Source organism: Limanda limanda, chromosome 10 (assembly GCF_963576545.1).
Source record: "Limanda limanda chromosome 10, fLimLim1.1, whole genome shotgun sequence".
Taxonomy (NCBI): domain Eukaryota; kingdom Metazoa; phylum Chordata; class Actinopteri; order Pleuronectiformes; family Pleuronectidae; genus Limanda; species Limanda limanda.
Window position 1 is genome coordinate 25,062,754 of NC_083645.1, and position 20,834 is coordinate 25,083,587.

Consider the following 20,834-nt stretch of genomic DNA (forward strand, 5'->3'; position numbering starts at 1 on the left):
ACCCCGGGTTAAACTCAGATTTGATCCTGTGCACAAACAGATGCAGCTTCTTAAACTTTCTTAATAACTTTATTAAAGATTTTAAATCTGATTAACATTGACGCGTCCGATCCGTCCCAAACACGATGGCTCATTTAGAAGAGGACAAAATCTAAACAAAGTATAAAACATCTTTCTGAACCAGAACCAGTGAATTTGTCCTTTTTACAAAGTTGCTGAAAAGATTAATGGTTTATCAAGATTGTTGTCGCTGAATTCTGTGTAATTTTTAACGGATCAATTAAGAATCTTGTGAATTCAGTCAAATTTAGCTGCAGCTTAATTAACCAATACGTTTGAAACTTTTCTTTTGTTAAAGTTTCTTTCCTGCGTCTGAATCATTTTATTGGTTGTAGTTGATCCGACCTTTTTAAAACCCTCTGCTCTACCTGGCAATAAAAAAAACTAAAAACCTCTTCTATAAACCCAAATGCAGTGTTTGTGACAGTTTTGTATTTATTCATTTGCTTTTATTTTCTATCGTTCTGTGTCTGCAGAGCAACGTAACGGATCAAATACAGTAAAATTGAAAGTTCCTTTGCGGCCTTTGCGTGAATCCAAGTCTCACTTCCTGTGACGCTTCTTGTGATCACGCACACGCATGTCCAGGCAATCTGTCATGTCCGACCTCTAAATGTCAGAGAACTCACCGTGTTCCACCGCACGGAAAGAATTCAAAGGGAAATTAAAGCTCTGGTTTCCGTGATACTCGGGATGTCAGCTCACCACAGGCCACCACAGGGTTGTGTCACTCAGGTAGTGGCTTGGTTGCATTGAGTCAACTTTTGTTGTGAATTATTAAACACGAGACCCTCTGCAATTGTCTTACCGCACGATTATATGATATGTTGTATATATTTTCGTCATTCACATGTTGTAGTTGTGTTTTGTTTGTCTTAGTGTCATATCAGACTCGGCACTCGGTGTGCTGCTCCAGAGATTATTTTAAGGAGACTCATTTATGCTCATGTATTTAGGTTTCATCAGGACCGAGGCCTTTAGGAGACAAGGAGCTAGAACTAGGGCTGCAACTAACGACTATTCTGATAGTCGATTAGTCACCGATTATTGAAACGATTAATCGACTAATCGGATTATGAATGACACAAATTCTCAATTGCTATTATTTAGCAAGCAGCTTTTAAATTTAGCTTGAGGTTGTTCAAGGCATGTGATGACTGAAAATAAAGACAATAAAGATTGATACTTCATTAACAAAAATGTCTTTTAATAAACTTTGCTGAATATAAGGGTACTGTGACACAAAAGCAAAGACAAATCAAGTTTTTGACCATTTAAAACCAAGGACAGGCAAAGTGTTAATAAAAAATATTAATTTAAATTTAAGTTTCCCTTTTTACTGTGAACCAAGAGCTGGTACTTAAAATAAATTAAAATTCAAGTATCCATTTTTCGTGTTAACAAAAAAGGACAGGGAAAATAACATTAATAAAAACATCAACAAACGAAACTACAGTCTTCTTCAGATTAAATCATTTTGATTAAAACAAGACGTTTGTCAGGCAATAGGATAATATTTCGCTTTTAAACTCGTTAAAAAAAAGTTTAAACCATATTTTTGTAATGGATGCTAGAATCCTGCGTGCAGGTATATACGTGTATATATAACATCTGACAGAGGCGAGTCCGCATCGTCTCCGTTACGAAGTCACACGTGACTCCTCCTCCTCAAATGTGCGTGTCCTGCTTCCATGGAGAACAGGTCCGCCGCAACAGATACTGCAGGTAGTTTTTTTCGGGCTGTTAAGAGTGAAGTTCTCCCGAACTTTTTACTTCCTGGTGTGCGACTGCGCGCGGCAGCGGACGCCGATATAGGTCCATGTTTTGTCGCTATTGCACATGCGCGACTTTCAGAGATAAGAAGGGAGCGAGATGGCTCACTCCTCAGCTGCTTTCATCAGCACCTCCGGTAAAACGCCGTTTAGTTCCGCTGCGTGGCACGAGAAACACGCGCTATGACGTAACCAACGAATCATCGACTAGTAAATTCGTCGGCGACTATTTTGGTCATCGATTTTTGTCGACGACGTCGACTAATCGTTGCACCCCTAGCTAGAACCAAGCGTTTCAGACCGAGGCTGAAAAGAGGAAGTGCAGCAATGGATAGAAAGAGGAAAGTAGAGTGTTTTCTGGACATTAAATCATTTAAACCTTTTCAACTAATAACACACAACACCAATAACGATAAATCTGTAACCTGACTTTACACTATCACACACAGCAAGAGATACTCACCACATGCAGGCCTTGTTCTCAGGCTCGTGAGTACGACAGCTGCCTGGCTTCCTCGTGTGTTCTGCTGGAACGTGTTTTTCTGAACGTGATCCAAGAAATGTGGGAAATGTGTACTTGATTCAGTTTTAACTTTGTGTTTCCCACCTACAGCTTCGGTTTGTTATCGGGGGGGAAATCGAACAAGCCCCACATCAAAGCTACGCCCCTAAAACACGGATAAACTCCCGTATTCTGCCCATTATCTCATTGGCTGCAGCGTCTCTCTCCACACGTCACTGCAGTGTGTACAGTGGCAGCACGGGCAGGGAACACGCACAGTTTATTACAATCCCGCTGGGGTCACAGGCTGGGGTCACAGGCCGGGGTCACAGGCTGGGGTCACAGGCCCCAGCAAACTTTCTCCTGAGCCGTAAACCCCAAAAAACTTGCATTTCTCTATTCTTTTTAGCACAGAAAGTGTTTTTTACTGTGATGTTTTGTTCTTTGCTGGACCAAACCACCCAGCAGTCTCTAATGGGTTAAAGTAGAGACCGCCGTGAGTGGTGGCAGGAATATTTTGTTCATATGTGTGAATAACATCTTGGTCGAAATCTTCTGACTTTGTGTTTTACCTCTGAAATCCCCTCTGTCCCCTGGGAAGTCCGCAGCAGAAGGTGTTTACACCTGACGTGCTGGCAGCTGTCATTGTGAGAGTTGTCGTGGTATTTGCTTCACCTTGTTGTTCAACACGTGTTTGTTGAAGTGTTTTTCGTGGTGTTTTCAGCCGCCACAGACTTTAACCACTTACTGCGCTTGCTGTTAACACACCTGGTGTTGAGCAATTTCTTATCTGAATTAAAATTTCAGGTTGTGTATATAGACTTAGGTTTGTATTGTGTTGTATTTTACCCTTTTTTAAGGTAAGCTCTTTCTACCTTGCTTTTTATTTACATGTAACTATTGCACTGCTGAGCTGACAAGTGTCTTCTTATCATTGTGCTGTGGACCCCAGTGTTGACTTGCACACAACAAATAAAACTTGAAACAATGCAAAACTTTGGGACAATGCACAAAAGTCTCAACACATCACGTCAGGGTCTGAAATCAGCCTCCGTTAGGGTGCTCTCTAGTGGTGAGTAAGGGAAGTTCAGAATTCCCAAACATACAAATAGCACACACGCAGGTTCAACTGTTCTGTTAACTTTGAGTTATATATATTTTCTCTTCCTCTTCCTGTGGTGTGAAGCGGATATTTGTGGATTGCAGGATTTCATGTTTTAGTTTGGAGCTGCTGGTTCTTTTAATTTCACACTGCTTTTAAAATACTGTCAAAGAGGAAAACTCACAGGATAGATCGATAAAAATAATGTAATTAATGTAAAATTATGAGTCTATATAAATATTTAAGTCAATATGAATAATTTTGGTGCCATTTTATTGTGGTTTTCGACCATGCTTTGCCCTATCAGGACAGAATCCCTTTTTATTTTTTTTTATTTGGACCAGGATAGTCCAGTCAGCAATGTTGATATATTTACAATTTCATTATTACAACAACACACTAAAGAATAATCAAAGATTGGAAATAATCTGACAATTTCTACACCAAGCTCGAGTTTATCAATTTGCCAAGTAAAAGAAAAATACTAGTGTTTGTAGAGCAGTGGTTCAGCAGCGTATATATATACTTCAGATTCAAGTTGCAGTTTTAAGATAAAATTATAACATATTCCAAATGCAAGAGCAAATAACACAATAGGTGCATCAGTAAAAATGTAATAAATAAGAAAGTATACAATATAAATCAGAATCAGAAATACTTTATTGATACCAGGCTTGAAATTGTGTAAATATGATGCAATGATCAATGATGAAATGCAAACTGGATAAACAGAGTGACTGGAATTAAGATTGCACACAAAATATACTGATGATATTAAAATATTGAAATCCCAGATTATATCAGAGTTGATCAAACCCAACCAGTAACAAGTGATGGTGATTCCAGCTCCACTGGAAGCTTTCTAAAATATCCCATAAACAAACCAAGCAAACCAAAAAATGTCATTGTCTTAATTTATTTATTATATTTTAAATGGTACAAATTCGGTCAATAAAATAATGTCTGTACTGAGGCCCATCATACACAGTATAAATGTCATTGTATACATTTTATTCTTTAAGAACTTCAACATGTTAATGAATCAACTTCCACTTGTCGAGTGAAATCGAGAAACTGCCACGTCCAGTCCACTGGGTGGCGGCAGAGCAGCTGTTCTGAAAATACATTCTTCATACGCTTGGGATTTACCTCCACTAAATAATCTTAATAAATATATATTAAATAAGTTAAATACTAGTTAAAAAGTACAACATGTAGACTTGTCACTGTTTAGCATATTGTCAGCGTAGTGTGGGTCGGCGTCGTTCTTCTGTTTCTCATTTAGACTCCAGTCTGGTTAAGGCCTGAGGAGGAGGAACAATATATATATTTACTTTTAGTGGCTACAGATATTAAACCACATTTGCAAAGGGTTGACATAGAAACAAAGATGTTTTAGTATTTTACATATAATAAATATAATCATAATATCGATAATGCATTTTAAAACAACTTCCTCACCTGTTGAATTAGAGACTCCAGCCTGTCTAAGAATACCGTGACGTTCACTTTAGGTTGTGAGTTGCACTCGTGGCAGGTAGTCGTCTGAAGGGAGAGAGGGAGGAGAAGTTAACTTTGCACGCCCTCGTCTGCAGCTCTCACACGAGCGAACTCTCCAAGGTGATCGATAGTGAAACACAGCGGCGACATTTCCTCTTACCGTTTTTTTTTCTGGGGGACAGTGTTCCACAGCTTTTTTCTGAAAGGAGGGGAAAAGAAATGTGTTGGTTATTTTTTACAAATTCCACTTTTAGATGTTGTTTGTTTCAAGCGTCCTCGGCAGTTTACTCACAGTCAAGGGGTTTTTCAGGCTCCTCCTCAGGCTCCTCAGGGGTTTTCTTTGTATTCCTCTGGTGCCATTGAAGTGGACCTCCAGGTTGTCATGGAAGCACTGGAGGGCCGACAGGTAGCAGCAGTCCTGTGATGACACGGGGAACAGTGTGAACTTAGAGCGTAAAAAAATATCAATGTTCTTAGTTTAAAACTGCTTCTCGAAAAAAGAAAACAGTTGAATTATTTGGTGGGTTTTTTTTACTTTGTTTACTTATTGTAAACAGTTTTAAGATAAGTGCAAACAAATTTGGGGGGATTTTTTAAAATGTGCTATTTGTGTATCTTGAATTTAAAATATTTGATTTGATTTAAAAAATATAAACCGATACACATATACTCATCTACTGAAAATGACATTGGGACAAACTAAGGTAAAGGAGAGGACAGATCATTCAAAAGCTCTATTTTAGGAACAGTGACTTTTTGATGTTACAATTTTGCATATCATCAAAATATTTCCAAGAAAGCTGATTTTTTTCTCGTTTCATGTCATGACTTCACCATCTCAGTTGCCTTTCCACTCACATTCATGCTCAACATTTACACTTAAACTGAAACTTTAAACAACTTTCCACTATCTAAAACTGAATTTTCCTAAACATGCTTTGGGATGTTTTTTTTGTCCGTTTCACTCGGTTGATATTACTCATCTTTTTCCAAGTGAAATGTTTGTTCGAGCATTTCCGCCAAATAACCGGTGAACGAGAGAAACATCCAGAGCAAGTGGTTTGATTCCTGAATTCTTTTATGTAGTTTTTAATATAAATATATATTTATGTTAAGATAGTGGCTTCAGCCTCAGTCAGAAATCAGTGAGTCAGATGTCTCCTTGCACTCAGTTATGTTTGTGATGCCGTGTGAGGAAGTGTCGTGGTTTTTTTTCTTTCTACTTTCTGCTCGATTACTCATCACATTTCACCGAGAGTGCAACAGAAGCGCTGAGAAACTATTCTCTCGGTTTTCTCTCGGGTTGACTCACTGGAGACGGAGAGCCTGACAAGAAGGGAGGCTGATCAGAGTTTACGAGTAACGCTGCTGAAGTTATTTTCAGATGCTCTATTGGTTTAAATACAGTTTTTGGTTTCTATTCCATATAATTCTGCATGTTTTGTAAGTCACTAAAACGACATATTCGTGATGTGAAAGAAGCAGTTTTAAGTTGCAGGTTTGTTAAGAATGAAATTCTTATATCACCAACTCTTAGAAAAACTTAAAGCTGTTTCTCTTAATCCTTTTTAACTGAAAACAGATTTTAGCAAATACAAAATATGCTTGATTTTAGTTTTAAGTTTAAAATTTGTAGGTTGTAAATGAAGGTTGAACCATCACAGAAACCTACAGGGTGATGGATTAAATTTAAAGATATAGAAGATATACATATGTAAGAAATATATAATAATACAGATCAACATCTGCTTTTTACCCCGACGCATTTTCTGATTTCACACTTTCATTCATCTGATGAACTCCCACAGTAACCGGCACATGACGATTCGTACCGGCAGCAAGTGGGAGAGCAACAGCAATGACTAAGCAAACCACAAATATTAGGAGGGGCAGTGACCATATTGTCGACTTTATTCTGCATCTGCTTACCTCGACATCGTGAGGTGGAGAGTTCAGCATCGTCTCGTTCTGCTGCAAGAAACAAGACAAGAACATGGTTTTTAGTTTTAATCGTGAGTGTGGACGAGCAGAGTTGAAGTGAAAAGTGGATTTGGACTCACCATCATCTTTTTCACTTGCTCCAGCTTTTTCACTTGCCCCAGCTGGCTCCGGACCTCTTGTAATTTATACTTCTGGTCCTCCTTCTCCCCTGCGGAGCCCAGAGAGCAGCAGCAGCAGCACACTGCAGCGAGGAACAGAACCACCAGCTTCATGTTGTCAGAGGCAGACGAGATAGAGATAGATCACCAAAAGTCAGATTTACTGGAAGTGTGGACTGCTGTGTCGCTTACCTTCTTATATGTATCCCTGAGGACGCAGGAAAACCACTAGTAGGGACTTGGAAACGTGCAGAAACTGGGGTGTGAGTAATGAAATTTTCTTTTCCACTGGCAGTCACCGCTACGTGATGCGAGAGTGTCGTCAAGCGGCGCGTGCGTGGGGCCTATAGATGAGCGTGCACGCCTAAACTCAGAGCAGCCGACAGGAAGCTACAGGAAGACGGCACTTCCCATTTTCACTTTGAATCATGAAGCCGCAGCTATACTGTGTCATAGGTAGAGTCTCTGTAGGTGTGGTAGTGACAACCTGAACAAATACACTGTTCTACACAAACACACAAAGAGGCTGTGGAGCGTGAAGGAGACGAGACAACATTCGTTTGTTCGTCCTCGTGAAACGGACAGAAACAAAAACCTGTTTACTGTCTGACCAGATGAGACGTGAGAAAATAGTTCACGGCCTCTCACTTCTGCTTTTGGTCAATTATGGATTTTTCAGAAGGAAAAGGGAGACGACCGTTTTCTCGGGGGGGGAGAAACAGTTTTCGCTTTTGTTTCATGGGGAATATCACTTCATAACTCAGGGAGAGATGTGACAAAATACATTTACGTCATCGTGTGTTTTCAGTGTGTCTGTAGTTGGGGTGGGACAAAATATGAATACAGCAATAAATCGTTGTCCGGATTCATGAGATCTGATTATTGGAATGATGGACACTGACAAGTTACCTTTTGTTTTTAAGCATTGTTTCATCTCAGTTTGTGTAAAATCTGTGAAACCACAAGTCAATTAATAAGTTTACTTTCTTCATTTTGACAGATATCACAATATATACAATTTGAATTGTCTTGCAATAAATTGAATATCAAACAGTCATGTATCATAATGTGAGTTACCCTGCGTTTCCCACCTCTAATCTCTTGTATGCTGCATTAGAGAAGATCCTACTACTCCTACGTACTCACCCTTAATACTCTAAGTATATTTAAAACCTACTTTAGTACTCAAATAGAGAAGTCAATGTGGTAGTTATATATATATTTGAGTACTTCCTCCACCACAGTAAGTGGCTCCTGAACGGGCCTTGAGGCTCCTGCTTCCCTTCTTTACTTCCTTCCTTACTTCTGTCAAGTAGACTTGACGGTTTCTCTGTTATTTTGCAGGATTACGCAAAAACCATTGGACAGATTACCGCAAAAACTTGGAGGAAGGATGTGGTTTGGGTCGGGGGAAGAACCCATAACATTTTGCTGCGGGTAATGTTTCATCTCATGTCACATAGTGAGAAAAACGGGTTTTTCAACATTTCATGGATTTCTAAGTGAATAATTCACGGCCTTTATTGGGAGACGACCATGAACCAGGTGACATCTCTTTATTGTGTCGTCGGGTTACAGAGCGTTGCATCATACTATCATATATAAATATAAATTATGTTATATTATATACTATATATACTGTACTATTCTTATATACTGTCTAACAATACCATTACCATCATATCATCAGTACTATTACCATCATCTTCCACTGCACCTTATTTACCTATTTATCTTTATCTATTTATTGTATTCAAATATACCGGCTGCTATGACGACTTAATTTCCCTTCGGGGATGAATAAAGTAATCTATCTATCTATCTATCTATCTATCTATCTATCTATCTATCTATCTATCTAAATGTTTGTGTGGAGACGGGAGTGAATCTTTTCTTCCTCGGTGAGAATCGCCTGCATCAGTGTGATACACTTTGGAAATTCAAGAGGCATCACATGTTAGTCAGTGTGTCCACGGCCGGGCTCGGGCGTTCTCCCCCCCCCGTCAGCGTCCGTGCACACGTTCCCTCCACGTATGATCTTTACATCCGTCTTCCACGACCAGAGAGGAGGAAGCGAGAGTGAGACTGAGAGAGAAAACCCCTCTGGTTTGCTCTCTCTCTCTCTCGCTCAGTCTCTTACTCTCCCTCTCCCTCTCTCTCTCTCTCTGTCTCTCAGTCTCTTACTCTGAGAGCGTAAAGGAAAAGGTGGGTGGGGGCTCGGCTGGTCTGAGAGGTGTTTCACCCTCTGACTCTTCTTCTCTTATCAGGACTCTCGTCTCTGATGCACGTACAGAGGGAACATGTTTCCTCAGGTATGATTTCAGAATTCATAAGAATTTTCCTCCTCCTGGCTGCCGTCAAGGAACTTCTCCTGTGACCCACCTGTGTCTGTGTGACCCACTGAGCTGCTTAATACACACATCCTGGCAAATTCACTCTTTGAACTTGAGTTATAAAACATATATATTAAAATTAAATGTAGGCCATGTTTGCTGAGTGTGTTTAATGGGAGTGACAATAAATCGGATTCTGACATTTTAAACAACTCACCTGTTCACAAAGGATTTTGTCCAGAGCCCGACCCGTTTATTAGATGGTCAATAAAAACCTTTGAGTCTTTAAATTATGTCTCCTGATATGAAAACTTTTTTATACAAACCAACAATGCAGAAAATATGTGCACTGATATTTATAGTTCACATTGAACATCTTGAATCTCCTAATTTCAAGTTCTATTCAGTTGTGTTTGAGTTTTCTTTTTGTTAAGAGCTCATTTGTGTTTTGTGTCACATGTTTAATTTCCACCGATCCAACCGAATAAAATGTACATTTAAAAAGAAGTGCCCTTGCTGTGAAGTTTGTCCATCAGACATTAGTGTGTGTGGGAGCGAGTTGAGAGAACCATGAGTCACACGAGGCTTTTAGTCGTTAAAGTTTCATACGTGATGTAAAGATTGAGACTCGTGCAGCAACCGGAGCGTTTAAGAGAAAGTGTGTTTACTGCATTTTAACATCGTTCACTTCCTACTCTCACTTGCAGTACGGTAGGATTTACTACACCGGGTTCTTCAAGTGTCTCTGGGCTGCAAAGGTTTAAAGTTAACATGCAACACACACACGCACACACATACACACACGCACATTAAGGCAGCATATTGTTTGCTTTAAAAATCTGTTTAATCGGCACCACAACAACAAGGATAAATGAAGGTTATGGAAAAAAAAGAAAAAGTGCACGATATTACTGTAAGTGTACAGGAAGAGGAGAGTGTGTGGGTGGGGGATCGCCTGATCGGGTCGGCAACGGGATGACACAGCTCGTTTGTTATTAACGATTAATCTTTGTACATTTATAATCTGAACCAGTTGTGTTGAAAACAAAGACAAATAGTTTCATCCAGCGTATTATTATTATTATTATTACTGAGTGAATTATCAATCATAACCATCGGTGAACAGGATGCACGTCATGCAGCTACAGTTTCCAATTCTGGTCGGTTATGTATGATTCCAACGGACGTGACTGTCAACAGGCAATTTTCCTGTTATATTTATAACTTTGTTTTTCTGGATTTTATCACATGAATTTATTCCAGATGATACAAAAAACCGGATGGATGTTATTATTCAGTGACTTATCAACCAGAGAACTAAAGTTGATTAAGTGTTAAGTTGATCAGGTTTACTACGTTGAATTATCACGACATCTTAATCATGTGTAAAAAAAAATTCTAGTTTTGTGTAAGAAATTTCAATTGTTGTACAGAGAAAACAATTATTTTTGAAATTATTCATTTGGAATTCGTTTCTTTGTTTTGCTTAATTTTTAAGTGATTTAGTTCTCACTGTTTTAATGATCCTCAGGCAAATCAAGAAATGCAAAGATAAACCTTTAGCTTGAGGTAAACTGAAACTGTCTTTTGTCTATTTTTGACCGAATAAAATTTTAAAATATTCTATAAATGCCAAGTGTGTTTATTTAGCACTGTTCATGTCCTATTGACACTTTAAACTCACAATCACCTGTTCACACATATTTCTATTATCACACACACACCAGCACAGATGTCAGGAGTTCAGAATCTTGCTCAAGGACACTTCAGCATTGCAGCCTGGAGGAGCTGGGGATCAAACCACCAACCCTCTGGTTAGTGGACGACCCGCTCTACCTCCTCCTCAAACACCTCAGACACCTCAGACACCTACAGATTAGAATAAGTGGAACGACAGCTCCATCCTGGTGTCTGGCTGCGGTTCAGGTAACAAATCCTGCCTCCTCCATGTTAACGGATGGGATTTGGACCAAACTAAAACTCAAAGTATACGTCAGATTGGAATAAAGAGAACCAACTGTTCCGTGGTTGTTGTGCAGAACGTGTCTGACTAAAGAAACAGACTCAAATGAATCTTCAGAATCCCATTGTTCAAAGAATACAATTAGATTTAACATAATAAATATATAATTACCACTAGACCAGATACACTGGCTGTATCACACTGATTTTTAAAAACATTTAAACAGCTTTAAGAAACACACACTGTTCCAACTAAATAAAATGTACATTAAAATAAATATATGTCCAAGCCCCCTGTGAAAGTTATGATATATATATATATATATATGAGATAAAAGTCAGACATACCAGTGATGCAGTCAGTCTCCCTCTTGCTTCTTCTTCAGGGCACTATGATGGTTATTAGTTTATCTTCATGTCTCCTAACCCCCAGGGGGCTTATGATTATTGGCTGTTGCATAACAGTGACACACATCCTTGACCTTTAAACAGTAATTAACACACATCATGTTTTACCGGCAACGACCCGACTCATTCCCCCGAGTTGTTTTGGAAATTGATCATTTTATGGGAAAAGCAAAGCGAGCGGCGGAGCAGTGGGAGTATTGAACAGACGTGTGTGATGTGAAAATGCTCTTCAACCACAGCAGCAGGGGAATAACAGCTGAGGGGCTACGGAGGCATTAGAAGACACGAAGCTGACATTTCACAGAAAGCATCAAACTCCTAATAGGAAAGTTTTGTTCTAATTTAGATCATCTGCCGCTTGAGCAACGCCCACCCGCCCTTAAAATGACTGCTCCGTGCAGATGAGGCACAAAGTGATGAGTTCAGTTAATTTCTTTGTGTCAACATCGTGTCAAACAGGACAAAAATATTTTTGGATAAAACAATAGACTATAAATAATTTATTGTAATTGAAGAATGTAGAACAAAATTAAAGAGACACACATTTGTCTCCTCAGCAGAGCAGCGTCATGATTTGATGGTTCAGTGACTGTGAATGTGGAGAATGTTTCCTCCGTCTTTCCCACTCTTCACCCTGAACGTCCTCTTCTTCACTGTGGTGAGTGAAGAAGATGTTCTTCTCACAGGAGAAGAACGTCTTCTTCTTCACTGTGGTGAGTGAAGAAGACGTTCTTCTCCATGAGAGCTCCAGCAAGTTGCAGAGTGAAGCTGAACTGTAGAACAATTTAAAATACTTAGAAGTTTAATAAAAAACAGTTTATCTCACAGGAAACTTTTGAAATATGAAGAAATGTTATCAGAGTTTGGTGGATTTGTTACAGCCGCAGAGGATCATGGGTAATATCCAGCGTTCAGTTGTGTTTCAGTGAGTGGATCTACACAATTCTGAGCTCCACTCAACACTGATAGACTTTGTGTTTATCTCTACATGAAAACAACTGAATCACTCGGACCATAGACTCGGGGTGTGGACTCTCTGTCCCGTTGATGTCTCATTGATATGTCGCTGTCCCATCCATTAACATAGGAGGCAGGATTTAATACCCATACTGCAGACAGCCAGCAGGGGGATATCAAGACGCTTTGGCTTCACTGTAGGGGAGCCGTCATGTCGTCCATCTTTATTAAGTCTGGACAAATACAACATAGAGCTACCTCACTTTAAAAATAACTAAACATTCTCCCAAATGATCTCATATTTCATCACAGAGCTCATTTCTATTTGGCCTGTGTCCACTCAGAGTGATCTGCAGCCCCGTGTTTCAGCTCTCACCTGCTGTGGGTGGTGTCCTTTGAACTCTGAGGAATTTGACTCATAGCGAATGACACGAAGTGAACTTTTGAAATACTGGCCTTTTGATTTGGCTCATCTATATCACTTCCAGGTTTCAGCCAAAGAACTCGAGAGAAGTGTGAGAAATCCAGAGAAAGGGGGAAGTTTTCTGCCTCTTTAATTGTCTCTTTAAGTAATTTGTCTTAAAGCAGAATTAATCATGCCTATGAACTGATCTTGTTCATTTTGTGATTAAATGATTTTTGTAAATCCACAGTACAGCGCATGTGCCTATATTTATCTTTTAAAGCCATCAAGCATTATGTACGTGGACCGATTTTCATCTTGGGACAAAACGCTTCATATTTTCCGTCTGATGTTCCTTTTCTGTCGAGAGCAGGTATATAGAACTTTCAGAATCAGTGGTGAGCATCCTCAAAATAATAAACAGCCGTCTGACGGCTCGGAAAATCACGTCACTACAATATCCTGTTTTTTTTTTTCAAAGGATGTTTTGGCCTGAAGCAGATTTCCGTTGTTTTTTTGCAATTAATCAACAGGAGCATCTTTTCCTATCAGACGATCAGAACATGTAGATAAACGCTTGTTGTCCTGAACCTTCACCAGACAGTGACTGGGTTCAGAAACCGTGAAGTGAAAGTGACTTTTACAGACACTCACTTCGGGTTCACACTCTATTCTGGTTAGTCGACACCAACTTAGTCATACGACTTTCACTGTTCATCGGTCCATTGTTGCCGTGTTGTGCTTTGCAGGCTGCACGGAGAATCACAAACTTTTCTGCTTCTGCAGCGAAAAGGTTTCAATAAAGAGACGGAGTCAGAAACTGAGACTAACAGGAACGTCGCTTTAGTCCCATGGAAACTTTAAACCTTTCTAATGTGATACTGCGTCTTTACAGACACTTTCAATTCCACTGACACGAGGGGTTAAAGGTTCAAATACAAGAGGAGACAAATCCACTGGTACGAAATATATTTATTTGTCTTGCATTGATACAATACGTTAAAAAAGATTTACTTAGAAAACAAGTCTCAAAAAACGCTACCGTTTGAACTGCTCGGATAAATATGAAAGCTTTTTAAAAAAAAGGTCAGAGGAACAAAAGGTCAACACTGGAGCTCAGTACAGATTGGTCTTATTCATGACCCTCAGGAACTCCTGCTCGTTGACCTCTCCGTCTCCGTCCCGGTCCGCCTCGTCAATCATCTCCTAGAGGAGGAGGAGAAACACGGGGCCATTAGACACACAACGCTCCACTACAGACACACTGTAGCACGAAAGTGTCACTCGTCCGACACCATGAGTCATACAGGTCATCTCAGGTTCCTCAGAAATAAGACATTTAATATCACGTGTGAATATTACAATAGTTAACCAAAGAAGACGAGTGTTACAGCTTTATTCGTAGTAGTAAAACTTACTTCCTGAGGTTTTCTGCTAGAATCAAATGAGACATGATGTTTTTTCAGTGTTTCTTATCTTCGAGAGTGTTATACAGTTTCTGTGTGTGGGATTTTGGGGGATCTTCAGGCAGAAATAATCACGTTGTCATCAATGTTTAACCATCTGAGATTAAAAAGCGTGTTTTCATTACCTCAGAATGACCTTTATATCCACATGGAGTCTTACACACTCCCATGTTTCTACCGTAGCCCAGAATGGACAAACTAACACAAGCTCTGGAGGGAGTGTTTCACAGTTTAATGTCCCCTCACTCCCAAGAGGAAGGTGGTGAAGTTATATTCTGTTGGTTGTAATGTGCAACGTCACCACCAGATGTCAACAAATCCATCCTAGTAAACCTTTAAATATTATAACAGATCTAATGTAAGAATAATACATCAGAGGTCTGGATCCTGGGATTTACGTGCCAATGATTTGCACTTGAACGCAACAATCAATCCCCAAGAAACTATAAGTAGAAGATAAAAACTTGAAATATAGAAAAAGGGGACAGACGCCAGCCACTGTACCTGTAACTCTTCATCTGTGAGGTTTTCTCCCAGCTCTTTGGCAACTCTCTTGAGGTTTTTGAATGAGATTTTCCCCGTGCAGTCATCATCGAAGAGTCGGAAAGCTTTCAGTATTTCCTCTTTGGAGTCTTTTTCACTCTGTTAACGACCAAACAACACATGTCACACACAGCGATTTGGAGCGGTTATGAGAGGCAGAATTATCGTGGTCCCTCTGAGATGTTTCCAGGTGGAGCAGCAGCGTCACACTCACCATTTTCAGCGTCATCATACTGAGAAAGTCTGTGAAGTCGATGGTGCCGGATCCTTCTTTATCGATGTCCGCGATCATCTTCTTGATATCGTCTTTTTTTGGCTCAAACCCCAGAGCTCTCATGGCGACCTGTGGCGTGAAGGAAGAACACACGTTTATCCACCTGAACACAACGTCTGATGCGCAGTAAGGCTAATTTATTTCTATAGCAACACAAAGCAATTCAAAGGTCTTTCTGAGGCACAGAAATACATGATATTAAAATAGACTAATCACGTTAAAATAGCACCAAATCATTGAATCTATGAGAAAGCTGCGGTAAACAACAATGTTTTCAGCCTTGATTTGAATGATCCCACAGTTTCAGCAGAACTCAGGTACTCGACTGGGGAGCATAGAAACTAAATGATGCTTCGACCTGTTATGGTTTGATCCAGGTGCACATAGAGTAGACCTGTCCCACAGTATGAGGGATCTGGATGCTTCATAGCGAACAAGTACCTCAGATGTATTTAGGCCTGAGACCAGTGCTTTGTAGAAAAGTAGTAAGAGATTAACATTGATTCTTTGACAAGCAGGGAGCCAGGGCAGTGATTTTAGGGTTGTGATATGGTTTGTTTCCTGGTGTTGAACGAGCTGCAGTTGCCTGATTGCAAAAAATGAAAATTCACTCAATATCCACTCACCACTATGCCAATGGACGGAGGGGTGAAAGTGTTTGAGTCCACAAAACTCTTCTGGAGTTTCAGGGGTAAACTTTGTTGCAGCCACATCTCTTCATTCGTCATTAACACCATGTTTTCAGTCTAAATGTCTCTGATATCCTCCCTGTTACCTCTGCAGTAACTTGTGAGTTCTTGCAAGAGGAGATCAGCGAGAACTTTGACATTAGGGCTAAAAACTTGGTGTAAATGACCCAGTTTTGAGTGGAATGTGAATGACGGGCTTACAGACGCTTGGAGGACACCACGGGAGCAGGATGGAGCCATGAAATGGTTTTTATAGTTTTTCTTGGTTTGAAGAAGTGGTCACCAGTTATTTCAGGTGTATTGGATTTGGCTGCAACTGTTGTTTACCCTGAAAGTCCACAAGTGTTTTGTGGACTGAAGCACTTCCCCCTCCCTCCATCTTCATAGTGGTGACGAGATAATGAGTGAACCATCCCTTTGAGAACCTGTGAAGACACCATGACAGGGATCTGACCTTCAGCTCCTTCACGTCGATGGTCCCAGTCCCGTCGGTGTCGAACAGGTCGAACGCCTCCTTGATCTCCAGCCTCTGCTCGTCGGTCAGCTCCACTTTGGGACCCGCCTTCTTCCTCGGGTTCACCACCGGAGCTGCTTTCCTGTAGCCGGACGCCTGCAGGAGAATCAACAGGTGAGTTCCACAGCCTCCATGCTAGCTACCTAGCGTTAGCTCACTAGCTGCTGCAGCACCACAACAGGTGAGTCCTGCTGCCACCGTGCTAGCTAGCTAGCGTTAGCTTCCTGGCAGCTGCCACACCACAACAGGTGAGTTCCACAGCCTCCATGCTAGCTACCTAGCGTTAGCTCCCTAGCTGCTGCTGCACCACAACAGGTGAGTCCTGCAGCCTCCATGCTAGCTAGCTAGCGTTAGCTTACACGCCGCTGCCACACCACAACAAACAGCAGGAAATACAAACAGCAAAAACCACGCACGACATTATTACACGTTGATTCAGACTCGAAAATTTACGCAAAGTTTGTTACCATCTCAAAGAAGGGATTCAAACCGGAAACCGTCTGCGCTGCGTTCGATGCTCGGACGTCAACAAACCAGCAGATCGTGGCAACGGTCGCTAGGAGGCGGGACTTCCGGTGTCAACGAACCTGCCACTGATCTGATAAGGAAGCTGCCTTTGATGCCACACAGCTGCCACACTGTTTAAAGGCATATGTGTCTAAAAGGCATCTTCCTCTGTTGCCACACTGGTTTGGAGGCAGCTGTCACCGGAAGTGCCTCTACGGGAGCTGCCGCTGCCACAGGTTTGAGCTGTAAGCAGCGGGATCAACTCCTGTCTGTCACATGACACAGCAGGTTGGCCAATAGAATACGCCACAGCGCCGTGACGCGTGCGGGTTAGCCAATCGCAAAGCGGGATAGGCGGGGTTTAGAACAGAAACAACCAATGGTGGAGATCGCGTCCTTGTCGCCTAGTAACCGGGATACTCCACGCATGCGCGGTGCTTAGTATTCGGAGCCGGATCAGCTGGGAGCGGAAAACAGACATTTTATTGTAATAACAAGGTAATAAAACAAGGTAGTGTTCTGTTCTTTATGGATTAGGGTTAGTAGGCTATGAGGTTTATATCTTAGGGGATACTCGTACGTGTGACGTCACCTCAGCCGTTCTATCGACAGCCCTGAATCTAGAAGTAAAGTCTCTGAATCTCATGAAGTTAGCTTCACTTGCTACAGTCTGCTCAGCTTTTAGTCTCATGCTTTCTGTTTAGTTTCATAACAGTCATGCAGTTTGTGTGGAAACGTTTTTTATTAAGACAGCGAGTGAATGAAGCTGCTGCAGGAAGCATTGTTCATTAATTCCATTGCACGACTTTTAAAAGGGAAAGAAACTAATAATGAATCAACATTTGAAGAAAGGCACATTTTTACTGCAGGGGATCTATTCATTCCTTTTTAAAATACTGCATGTTCTTCCTGTTTGCGGATAAACTCAACTTGACTGTATGAAAAGAGAATTGTGTTTTTTTACTCTGTAAAAGATGAAACATGTAAACGTTATATACGCATTATACTGCATTACATTGCATATTGCAATCTGACACTGTTCACTGTTTTGCATTTAGCAATTTACTTTTGACTTCACTTTTTATATCTTTTATCTTTTATATATTTTTATTCAGAAATGTTTATGTCAAAATAAATGTTACTTTGTATAAATATTGGTAAAAAGTGAGTAAATAAGAAGTAAACAGTGAGTAAATATATACTGGTTTCCTATTTTTTATTGCTGTCCTATGTATGTTGTATTTATCGGTTTTTATGTTTCTATGTTCATTGTTTGCACCAATAACCAGAGCAAATTCCTTGTATGTGTAAACTTACTTGGCAATAAAATACTTCTGATTCTGATTCTGATTCTGATTCTGGTTTCTCCTCCTCCCAGAGTCCCGCCCCCTGCAGTGATGCTGAGGAGCACGGTGATAAACCCTCGGCAGCCGGTCGGGCTGCAGGAGCTGGCAGCGCTGGCAGCGGTGGCTCATTCTTCTCTCGGCCCCAATAAAAGGTACAAATTCATCCAAGACGACACGAGTGGGGAGTCGGCTCTCGTGTGCTCGTGTTTTCGCATCTTCGAGAACCTGGAGCTGACCAGCGCGGTGGCTCAGCTGGTTCACGAGACTGTCCAGGCCCAGCAGAAGGTCTTCAACACAGGGTCAGGAAGCCTGCTGTTCCTGGCAGGCGCCTGGAGCCGGGCCGCTCTGGAGTGCCTTCACAGAGGAATCTCAGTGTCGAGCATCATCTCCCGGATGTCGGACGGGTTCGATGTATGTGTAGATGTCCTCAGGAAATTCAGCATCTCAACTGATGGTCTCGGTGCCGTGAAATCGAACAGTTGCACGACAACAAGTCATGGTTCGGGACTTCAGATGTCAAAGAAACCCAACAGGGAGGATTCACGGGCATCGCACCACCTGCGAAGGATAAGGAGTGTTGGTCACGAGACTCTTAACACCGGCGGACACAGGAAAATAAAGCTCAGCAGATATTACTGTCGTCCTGAGTCTGAAAAGGTCTCAACAGCACCACAGCCTCACCAGATCTCTAACGTTGGACACATTGCTGAGGGATTGAGTCACGGTTGTGTCCAAGCAATGAATTTAGTCGTGGAAGTCGTCAAGCTGCAATCAAAAGCTCATCAGGATTTCAGCTGCTCCACATTCGACGTCACCAAAGTGGTGACTTGTGTGGTAGCTGGTTTACCAGAGGAGCACGCGTGTGTTCTACCAGGATTCATCGTCCTTCTGTCTGATGAACAGGCCTCAGTGGCTCATCAATTAAAAGATCAGCCCTTGAAGGTCGCTCTCATCAATGGAGATTTATCACACACCTTCCGCCATCTTGGCTTCAGCCGACCAGCGGGAGTCCAGCACGTGAGCGAGCAGTTGGCGTTGGGTTCAGACAGAGAGGAAGTGTGGCTGGTGAAGGTCGTGGCACTTCTGCTGAACCTGGACGTGAACCTGATACTCGTGAGTGGGCTGGCGAGTGAGAAAGTGACTCAACACTGTTGCGCACGTCGTGTGCTTGTTGTGGACAAAGTGAAGGCGTCCATTTTGAAGGCGTTCGCCGACGCCACAGCAGGTGTTCCGGTGACCTACGCCACTCAGCTGACGAAGCACTGCGTGGGCACCGGGGTGAAGGTGGAGATACGGAGGGAGCTCGGCGGCGGCGGCTCTGAGAGGAAGTCCTCGACAGCTGTGAGTATTTCCCCCGGTGGGAACAGCGGCTTGTTCACGGTGATCCTCACGAGCTGCGTACGGTGCAAGCTGCAGGCCCTGGAGGATCAGTTCTGGGCCTGTGCTTATCGGTTACACCACGCGCTGAGAGACAGAGCCGTCCTCCCGGGCGCCGGAGCCACAGAAATGCTTTGTGCTCATCACCTTCGTCTGCGAGCAGCGACCGCTTACTCCACGCAGGAATCCACAGCAGGAGGAGCAGCCGACCCAGACAGGGGTGTAGTGTTGCAGCTCATGGCAGATGGTTTAATTGAGTTCATATCCACAGTAATGGTTAACACGGGCCGGGTTTCAAACGTCCGAGCCAGGACTGTGGTGAGCCAACAGCTGCAGGAACGCAACGGACCCGTGGACATCGCTGCAAAGTTTTCTCAACTCGTGTTAGAGGGTGAACATGAGGACAGCGATTTGAAATCCAACGAAACGAACGTGTATGATAATGTGAGCGTGAAGCAGGAAGCGTGGAGGAAAGCGTTAGATCTGCTTTTCCTGGTTCTACAGACGGATGCAGAGGTCATCACAGGTGTGGACCAAGCAGCTGGTGCACAGGAGAATCTGATGCTGTTGTAATCTTCATGTAGTTCGACAAGACACAAACTTTTTTATTTTTAGTTATTTATGTAGCCTGCAATAAATGCAAAACTAGTTTTTTCATATGACTGGTACATAGTAGAAATTGAAAAAATCTCTATTTTTGGTTTTTGTCAGGACTATATTAAAATAAAAAATGTTCTCTAACTATTTCTACCACATGGGGGTGATGTTGTCGTCTTTCTGACTCTTTCATTCAAGCACATTTCAAACACAGCTCCCAGATGAAACTAGGATGCAAGATAAAGAATCTAGAAAGGAGCAAATTAGTGTGTAAAGTGAAGTCTATTTTATTTTTTACATTAAGTTTTTAAGTCATATTTATCTGATTGACCCTTTAACCTTGAAACACTGGAAAGCCATGACAAACGATTTCAGTGCCATAACATCCTACATGAAATTATATTTAAATCGAATCTGTCTTTA

At 41.6% G+C, this 20,834-nt stretch overlaps 3 protein-coding genes across 3 annotated transcripts; 1 reads left to right on the forward strand and 2 right to left on the reverse strand.

The window, feature by feature from the left end:
- Nucleotides 1-4,676: 4,676 nt before the first annotated feature.
- On the reverse strand, nucleotides 4,677-7,158 carry il21 (interleukin 21). Its single transcript, XM_061078949.1, has 6 exons — nucleotides 6,997-7,158; nucleotides 6,866-6,907; nucleotides 5,229-5,354; nucleotides 5,097-5,135; nucleotides 4,898-4,981; nucleotides 4,677-4,740 (listed from the first exon to the last, which is right to left on the reverse strand). Exons 1-6 carry the CDS (start codon nucleotides 7,147-7,149, stop codon nucleotides 4,714-4,716), a joined length of 471 nt encoding a protein of 156 aa, XP_060934932.1. The 5' UTR covers nucleotides 7,150-7,158; the 3' UTR covers nucleotides 4,677-4,713.
- A 6,894-nt stretch (nucleotides 7,159-14,052) lies between these two features.
- cetn4 (centrin 4) lies at nucleotides 14,053-17,122 on the reverse strand. The gene is made up of 5 exons (XM_061079652.1): nucleotides 17,052-17,122; nucleotides 16,525-16,680; nucleotides 15,322-15,450; nucleotides 15,069-15,206; nucleotides 14,053-14,304 (listed from the first exon to the last, which is right to left on the reverse strand). The coding sequence occupies exons 1-5, from the start codon at nucleotides 17,052-17,054 to the stop codon at nucleotides 14,215-14,217; spliced, it is 516 nt and encodes a 171-aa protein (XP_060935635.1). The 5' UTR covers nucleotides 17,055-17,122; the 3' UTR covers nucleotides 14,053-14,214.
- A 1,366-nt stretch (nucleotides 17,123-18,488) lies between these two features.
- Nucleotides 18,489-20,398, forward strand: bbs12 (Bardet-Biedl syndrome 12). The gene has a single exon (XM_061080258.1). It carries the CDS (start codon nucleotides 18,489-18,491, stop codon nucleotides 20,385-20,387), a length of 1,899 nt encoding a protein of 632 aa, XP_060936241.1. The 3' UTR covers nucleotides 20,388-20,398.
- The last annotated feature ends 436 nt before the right edge of the window (nucleotides 20,399-20,834 follow it).